Source organism: Syngnathus scovelli, chromosome 10, assembly GCF_024217435.2.
Source record: "Syngnathus scovelli strain Florida chromosome 10, RoL_Ssco_1.2, whole genome shotgun sequence".
Classification (NCBI taxonomy): Eukaryota; Metazoa; Chordata; class Actinopteri; order Syngnathiformes; family Syngnathidae; genus Syngnathus; species Syngnathus scovelli.
In genome coordinates, this window is record NC_090856.1 from 4010094 (window position 1) to 4018538 (window position 8445).

At 46.0% G+C, this 8445-nt stretch overlaps 2 protein-coding genes across 4 annotated transcripts; both read left to right on the forward strand.

Annotated features, from left to right (window-relative positions):
* LOC125971326 (torsin-1A-interacting protein 2) lies at positions 1–2861 on the forward strand. 2 transcript variants are annotated; one of them, XM_049724482.2, is made up of 6 exons: positions 1–144; positions 507–590; positions 649–822; positions 925–1077; positions 1141–1305; positions 1474–2861. In XM_049724482.2, the coding sequence occupies exons 2-6, from the start codon at positions 536–538 to the stop codon at positions 2235–2237; spliced, it is 1311 nt and encodes a 436-aa protein (XP_049580439.1). In that variant the 5' UTR covers positions 1–144; positions 507–535; the 3' UTR covers positions 2238–2861. The 2 variants fall into 2 exon arrangements, with proteins under 2 accessions (XP_049580439.1, XP_049580450.1); XM_049724493.2 differs by having other exon boundaries at positions 1147–1305.
* Positions 2862–3432: 571 nt separating this feature from the next.
* On the forward strand, positions 3433–8430 carry olfml2ba (olfactomedin-like 2Ba). Of its 2 annotated transcripts, none has more exons than XM_049724311.2 (8): positions 3433–3773; positions 4018–4281; positions 4388–4495; positions 5050–5202; positions 5696–5891; positions 5995–6921; positions 7457–7633; positions 7698–8430. In XM_049724311.2, exons 1-8 carry the CDS (start codon positions 3597–3599, stop codon positions 8312–8314), a joined length of 2619 nt encoding a protein of 872 aa, XP_049580268.1. In that variant the 5' UTR covers positions 3433–3596; the 3' UTR covers positions 8315–8430. The 2 variants fall into 2 exon arrangements, with proteins under 2 accessions (XP_049580268.1, XP_049580277.1); XM_049724320.2 differs by having other exon boundaries at positions 3602–3773; positions 4089–4281.
* Positions 8431–8445: the final 15 nt, after the last annotated feature.

Here is an 8445-nt window from a genome sequence, read left to right on the forward strand (position 1 = left end):
AAGAGCGGAAATAAGCTTCCGTCACTTAAACCCGTCCCTTCAGCAACTCTGTTCCCCTTCAATGGTTCCACCCGGAGCTGTCAGAAAGCTAAACCACAGAGTCAAGACTACGTCGTTGCCGGATTTCACGGTTATGTGATTAAGGTGAGTTTAACAAATATATCTACCTGTTATTTATGTATTTGTGCTCGTATTAAATTTTCCACAGTAATGCAGCTTCACATTGCAGCTGTTAGCATAGGCTTGCTAATGTGCGTATCGAAATGGCTTTCAATTTCAGTGAACCTACATAATGGCTTTTATCTTAATGTTTGCATACAATTTAGTAATTTACATGTAGGTTGGTTAACTTTTAAACAGCTTTGCAATCGATCTAGTCGTAAGGGTGTCCGTAGTACTTTGGACCAATTAATTGTGGACTCTGGACACCGAAAGAACCTAGTTGTCCCTGTTGGAACAATGTGCAAGTTAGTGTAGTCATAACATGACACGCTTTTTCTTCAAAGGACTACTCGTTGGGCCCGTTTGAACAGTCATGGAAGACTCACCAAACCCAGCTGCCCACCCCCAGCAAGAAGAACCAGCAGCAGGTAATGCAGTGCACTGGCAGTTGCTAAACTTCAATGGACCGACTTGTTTGTGTTGCAGACAACGATCAGCCTGAGAAGAAGACCGTCCTTCCGCCTGATGGGTGCAGCAAAGCCGAGTTGGACGAGCCAGATGTGGAGAATGAGGCACTTGACCTTGATGGTTCTGCTGCTGACCATGATTGCACGGGAGCACAACAAGATGAGGAGCCAACAACGAAAGAAGATTATGGTGGTGAGTGTTTCCTGCCTCAAATGAGAACTGAAGGAAGATGATTACAAGCTTGGTCACGGGACGAATTAAACTCGTTGAAATTCACATTGTTATCGGCTGTAGCTGGGGAGGACCAACCAGAGGATGACGAGAAGGCACCAGAAGACACCACAGCAGCAGAGTCCAACGCAAACCCTGATCATGTAGACGGTCCTGTTGAAAGTCTCCAAGAAGACCAGCTGGTCCTTAATGACACAAACTGTGATGACCAAAAAGGTGTGGACCACACGTTTTAAATATGTACATATTCACCAACTAGTTTTAATCTTCCCTCTTGAGGATCAGAATCCAGAATTCAGGACCCCATGGAAGAGGAGGACCCACAGATGCCACGGAAAGCCTCAGTGGAGATTCTGAAGGATGTTGATCGGAGGAATAAGGTGGAGACCATTGGCCCAGCCACTTGGGAAACTGCTGATTCAGGAGTTACTGGAATTCTTGGAGGTAGGCTAACCAAGTTAGGATCAAGGTCACACTTAAACTAGAATCTGTCCAAGATGAGTTCGACCAAGTAGTATAGTATAGTTGTTACAACCTCAACAAAATACAGGAGGGCCTCAAGATCTGACTGTCATTTTCTCAAATAAATATCAAGCTTGTGTGTGTGTACAGGAAGAAGATACCTGATGGGCATCGGCGTCGTGTTGGTACTCGTCGCCGTGGTGGTGCAGCGCATCCTCCGGCCCGAACCTCCGCCTCCAAGCGCCATGCCTCCCGTCGCCATCTTCCTGAGGCAGCTTGAAAGAGTCGAGTCCCGCTTCCCTGGCCAGCGCCCCGAGCTGTGGACCCGCAGCCGGATCCACCTGAAGAGGCACCTCTTGACGGAACGGCCCAGCCAACCTGTCAGTCTGATCCTGACGGCGGGGGCGTCGGGCCGCCGAACGCTACGATGCCTGGCCCGCGAGCTGGCCTCCGCCTTCTCCTCCGCCCTCAACGGCTCCGTGCTTCACATCGACGGCGCCAGCAAAGCCGGGGTGGACAGCGACCGGGTCAAACTGGACATCGACGGCCAGCTGCAGGTGGCCTTCGAAGGGGACAAACCCGTGGCGGTGATTCATCACTTGGAGCAGCTTCCCCCGGGCTCCACGCTCATCTTCTATCGCTACTGCGACCACGAGAACGCGGCCTACAAGAAGACGTTCCTCATCTTCACCGTGCTGCTGGAGGGAGAGGAGGAGATACCCGCCGGGATTCCTTTGAGCGCCGTGGAGGAGATGGTGGACGACCACCTCCAGAGCAGGTTCCTCTCACACGGTCGTCCCCTGGCCTTCGACAGGATGGACCTGGACAAGTACAGCGGACTGTGGAGCCGCATTTCGCACCTCATCCTTCCAGTTGCCGCCGAGGCGTGGACGGAGCATGAAAGCTGCTCGTGAACTTTCAGATTTTTTACAGGGTTGGTGAAAAGATGACACTTTATAGATGATGATTAAGTCCAAGGCTGATGAAGGGTTTTGTTTTTTTAACAAAAGTTTTAACCGTTTCCAGAACATATTTTTCTTAAAAAATCATCATAAAAATCAGTTATATCTTGTTAATGAACAACTTAACACAAACAACAAATGAAAATTCAATTTAATTCTGGTGTGGATGCTAGAATCAAATTCTGGACACTATAGCGTGAAATGTAATTTATTATCTAATGCATCAAAATACAAATAAAAGTCTTATACAGTCCAAAATTGACATTTTACCATTCTGAGGTTGTTGTTTTTTTTAAATTATCTCTATTTATATCCACTCAGAACAAATGCAAACCTAAACCAAGGAGCTCTATGCAATATGAATGTTACAATTTTAAAAAGGGTATTTATGATTTATCTGTTTTATTCTCTGATAACTTTGACTGCTTTCAGCATTGTCTTTTTTTTTTTGCAATTCCCAACCTTCCAACATGACAGTGTCCCTTAACCAAACTTTCTCTCATACTCCAGGAAAACAGTACTGTACTGCTTCATACTGTTCATGTGCCTTATATCGAATAAAGACGAAAGATCTCAGGCTTGTTCGTTTCGTTGCAGTGTATGGTAAAGCCCTATAGAGGGCAGCATTTAGCAAATCCACCGTTAAACCCAGGGTTGGGCAAATTTATGCATTCTGGGCCAGGTCATACATTGATGAGATATCATGAAAGAAAAACAGTTAAAACCTGTATGCTCTATTTGGAATTTACCTTACCAATTATTTAAAAATATACATACATTTAAAAAATGCATGTAAAAATCATTACTTTCACAATCTTAGTGTTTCAAATACAGACCCAAAATAAATAATATAAAACTGATATTTTATTAACCAATTTTTTTGGGAATAATTTCCCAAAACAATGTTTCGACACTTGCCAGCCACTACATTAAGTACGCTTAAGCCATGAGGTCATAATTATATAGTAGTTTGAAGCTACATCCTAATGGGATCTTTTCCAATATTTTGGTTACCCTATCTTTAAAAAACATTTATTTCCCGAGACTTACTTTCACATGTAGAGCTGATGGATTGTGAGTTGAACTCCTCCTCACTCCTTCCATCATCAGGGCCCGCCTCCTGTCGGCACTCGCTCAGCTTTCACACGCACCCTCTCCCTGCCTCCACTCTCCATCAGTGCGTTGACATCATGGCCTCGTAGAGCCTTCATCTCCAGTCTGGACCCGCCATGAGGAGGCCAAAGACATTTCTTGCCTGCTAATTTGAACAATCTGCAACTTTTTTTTAAACTCTCTCATCGGCGTCCCAGCATGTTGAAGTGTTGCGTGGTGATCTTGGTGCACTGTGCACTTCTTGTGCACGGAGTGACCGTGCCGCCAAACAGCCTGGCTGCTGCAGACTCCAGGCTGCAAACTGACACAGAGGCAGGGCAAAATGCCAACAAGCTGCAGGAGGTGACTGATGATGAGCAAAACACCCTCTCCGAGGTAAGGCGTGCGTGCACTCACAATGCATCATGCAGTTTGATCCGGATGGATTTTTGCCTTTACACACCACTTGGATTTAAACTGGAACAATATCAAGTCCTGCTGGGATAAATAAAGCCATCATTGGGATATAAATCCAGTGAGGTGGTGTATGAAAGCAACAAAAATCCGGATTTAACTGTATGTTGTGTGGACACCTGACAAACTGCAGAAAAAAATACATACCGTCCTTTTCTCTTTGTAGCTGCTGGGTGATTATGACAAAGTGAAAGCCCTCTCGGAAGGTTCTGACTGTCGGTGTCAATGTGTTGTCAGACCCCTGAGCAGGAGCGCCTGCCGGCGGATAGAGGAGGGCACCGCAACCGCGCAGGACTCCTACACTGTGGAGACCATCACCTCCGGTCCGGAGTGTAAGTGCGCCTGCGTCGCTCCTCCGGCTGCGGTCAACCCCTGCGAAAGAGAGCGAAGACTGAAAAAGCTTAGGGAAGCTACGAAAGAAGATGTCAAGGTGAAGTTTAAAAAAAAAAAATACCTCAAAAGGATCATCATGGAGCTAGATTGGATCTCTGGTCTCCAGTTGACGCTTTTTGACCGAGTCCACTTGATCGTTATAGTTGGCCACCGTCCTTGAGCTTCTGGAAGGTTCCTATAATGGGATGGATCTACCCAAGCTGCACACCATCATCAGCAATCTGGTGGATCGTGTGACACACATTGAAAAGGTACCAGATGACGGTGAAGTTTTTTTGTCACCAATTTATTTGAAAACAACAATTTGAAAACAAAAAGATATCCGGCAGGTGTCCCAATACTTACGCAAGCGGGGTTGCATCAGACAAGTCCCCAGAAGAATTTGGCAGTCTACATTTCCTTCTCTTCAAAATAAATCCCAATTGTAATCATGGCCGGGACAAATTATGGCGTCGTCACCTCACAGCGGAATAAAAAATCAAAAGTAGTCAAATTCGGTAACATTAGTCACGCTTTCGCACCATCCAAATGATGATCGTTCACTCGCTGGCTGACTTGACTTGTGATGTGACACAGCCATTGTTAGGCACACTGAAAATAGATGTGCCTTTCCCCACTAAGTGGCCTCTGGAGACTTTTTTTTTTTTTGCACGGGTAAACCTGGAGAAAAATAAACCTCCATTTAGACTTGCAGTATTTATATCGTCTACTGTAACTAGCACAATCCGATCCGTTTCATTTTCTCATTGAACAAATATGTTGAATGTTAAATTGACTATATCATTTATTTACGATTACGTAAAAGGTGATGGCCGTTAAAGACACCAAAGATGACGTGAAGTCCAACCCAGCACATGGTGGCGAAAGTTGGACCACCGCCCCGAATTCCCCTTCACACCACCAAGATGATCAAGGAAGAGAGAAAATCGATAGACCGGAAACGTCTCAAAAAATCCCGGTAAATGTGATATCTTACATAACTAAGTAAATCTCAAACTATGGACGGAGAACATTGTTGATAAGAGGGAGGCCGGGTGATTGTAGCACTGTTGACCCCATGACAGCATCCAAGTGAAATGGCGATCTTCTCCAGAAGTGTTGGGTGGGCTTCTTCTCCCAAAATTGAATCACCATGCTGGTATGCTTTCTCAGGGGCATTACGCAAGATTATTGATGAAAACTGAAACGAAATATGTGGCCACAAGATGCTGAGTCCAACACATAAAGTCCGTTTGAAAATCCCCAATCAACACAAACAGCTCTGATTGTTAACAAACAAAAACAAATTCTGTCCCGATTGTTATTTTGAATCATTTCCATCTAATTTATCTCACAGAGTTACATTGAGGGCGCCAACTATGGCTACAAATAAATATTTAATGATGTCAACTGTTTTTGTTTGGCAAACCGTCACTGGGTGGTTTTGAAGTTGTTCTTCTGTTTATAAACAGGAGAAGCACAGAATTCTGTCGGACGGTTCGGCTCGGGTCACCGAGGTGAAGCAGCACGTGGCTCGCAAAAAGGCGGGCGCTAAGGTTTTTCAGGAATCCAAGACTGCTCTTAATGGGATGATTATCAGAGGAGTGACTTTTTACAAGTCGGAGCCAGAACCAATGGCCACTGACGACGGGGAGCATGAAGAGACCGGTAAATGGGACATACCCTCGGAATTTGTCCAGCCATTTTGTTTTTGCAATGTGCACCTCTGACAATGGAGAGCCTTTGACCTAAACTTCTTCATCCTCTGTAGATTTTGAGTATCATGGATTCAGCGGCGATGGTCCGATCGACCTCCTGGTTGAGGAGAATCTTCTCCGACACAAAGCTCGTCCTCGTCCCAGGCAGACGGTAGAGCCAAGATCTTTCCACCCCGTGTCTCCTGACCTCTCCCATGGCTCCAAGAAAGCCAGTCGGCCTACAACCCTACCAAAACTTCTGAGTAACGACATTGTAGACATCGACGCTCCAACCGCTTCCACAACAATCGCGACTGACACAAACACAACAAGCAAAGTCACGTTAGCACCCAACACGACCTTGTTGAACCCCACCACCATGAACTCTGCATCTCAATCTGTTCCTTCAAACTCCTCCCTGGATGTAACTACCACGGAGATGACCAAAACCACTCAAGCGGATGCTACGTCAACCCCTACAAACGATACACAAACAATCCCGCTAGAAACCACAAGGCTGGAGATGAGTGACCAAACGACAGGAGCACCAATCTCCACTGTGAAGGACGTGACCACCAGCTCTGGAACCCACACCACCAACATTCCAACAGTCACTCAGGTGGCCCCCACAACACCACAAGACACCGACCCGACGACCTACTTTCCAACATCTCCAACAAACCCTCCAAGCACTTCCCCACCCGTCACCACACCTGTGACGACTCCTCCACCGACCACCACCATCAAACCCACGACGACCACGACCGTCCCCACCACCGTCAAACCCACGACGACCACGACCGCCCCCACTCCCACCACCGTCAAACCCACGACGACCACGACCGTCCCTAGTCCAACCACCATCAAGACCACCACGACCGTCCCTCGTCGGACTCCTGCTGTCAAACGGAAGTATAAAATCAGCTGGGAGGAGGAAGAAGAAGATGTGGAGTTTGATGACATCATGCAAAGGCAGGAGGGAGCAACAACAAGAAAACCCGGTAAATACATTCACTGCCTTTTTTCCGTTGCGTGGATACAAAATCAAAAACACTAACTTAAGAATGTACAATCCTAATTTGGATCAGCAGTTTTTCTGTGACCCTGATCTGCTGTAAAAGGTGGATGGCTTGAGTCATTAATGACCAAGACATTCCAGAAGAATGTACCATATGTCAACAACTTCTACAAAAACAAATCTATGATCAGCACCAAATGTTGAAAGGTTCTTGCCTCACGCTACCATCAGTTCAGTCAAAATAGTATTTTTTGGACAAACTGACGAAAAAACAGATCAAAATTTTATCTGAGGTTCCTACAAAAAAGATAAAATGGACCATCAATTTTGTGAAAAAATACAATTCTACAATAAAGTATTATTTGGATCGTTCTGTGCCAATGTGGCAACTTTGCGTGTAGGAGTCTGGTTCAAATAAAAGCCTGTTAGACTAATTATTGTCAGACTCTTTGAGGTGGGTCTAAAAAATGTTGATGTTCTTCTAAAGCCTCCCTCATAACACTCGGGGTCTTTTGCAGAGGAATGTAAGGACACTTTGGCAACCATCTCCGACCCGGTGACTCACAACACGTACGGCAGGACCGAAGGGGCCTGGATGAAGGATCCGAAATCGGACAAAGACAGGATTTATGTGACCAACTTCTATTACGGGAACAACCTCCTGGAGTTTCAGAACATGGATGTTTTCAAAAAAGGTAAAAGTGTTTTTGTTGATTCTGAGCTTTTGAACTTCCTTTGAGATGTTTTTTTTGTCCTCAGGCCGTTTTACAAACTCCTACAAACTTCCTTACAATTGGATGGGCACCAATCACGTGGTGTACAACGGGGCCTTCTTCTACAACCGCGCCTTCTCCCGAGACATTATCAAATTTGATCTGCAGCGGCGTTACGTGGCCGCCTGGACCATGCTGCACGACGCCGTGATGGAAGAGTCGACGGCGGCGTGGGAGTGGCGCAGTCACTCGGACGTCGACTTCGCTTTGGACGAGAGCGGGATCTGGATCATCTACCCGTCCATGGATGACGAGGGCTTCTTACAGGAAGTGGTTGTTCTGAGCCGCCTGAACCCGGTGGACCTCAGCATGCAAAGGGAGACCACGTGGAGAACCGGGCTGAGGAGGAACCACTACGGGAACTGCTTCATCGTGTGTGGCGTCTTGTACGCTGTTGACAGCTACGACCGAAAGGAGGCCAACTTGGAATACGCCTTCGACACTCACACCAACACTCAGATGATTCCCAGAATGCCTTTCAGCAACAATTACACCTACACTACCCAAATTGACTATAACCCCAAAGAGGGCGTCTTGTACGCATGGGACAATGGACACCAAGTTACATACGATATTAAGTTGGCATATGTAGACTCCAATTAAAACTTTAATTGTAGTGAAGTTGAAATTTTCAAATGGATTGTAGATCGGTCCAACTGGCCTATAACGGCTATTTGTTCAATTTGTATCTGAATTCAATAAAAAGTGAGCCACATAAAGCCGGTCACACGTCG

Excerpts from the sequence above, each read along its gene's own strand:
- LOC125971326 (XM_049724482.2), top strand. The coding sequence starts at position 536 with ATGGAAGACTCACCAAACCCAGCTGCCCACCCCCAGCAAGAAGAACCA. Across the intron at positions 823-924 it reads AACGAAAGAAGATTATGGTG|CTGGGGAGGACCAACCAGAG; the intron begins GTGAGTGTTTCC and ends TATCGGCTGTAG. Across the intron at positions 1,306-1,473 it reads AGTTACTGGAATTCTTGGAG|GAAGAAGATACCTGATGGGC; the intron begins GTAGGCTAACCA and ends GTGTGTGTACAG.
- olfml2ba (XM_049724311.2), top strand. The coding sequence starts at position 3,597 with ATGTTGAAGTGTTGCGTGGTGATCTTGGTGCACTGTGCACTTCTTGTG. Across the intron at positions 3,774-4,017 it reads AGCAAAACACCCTCTCCGAG|CTGCTGGGTGATTATGACAA; the intron begins GTAAGGCGTGCG and ends TTCTCTTTGTAG. Across the intron at positions 5,203-5,695 it reads AAACGTCTCAAAAAATCCCG|GAGAAGCACAGAATTCTGTC; the intron begins GTAAATGTGATA and ends GTTTATAAACAG.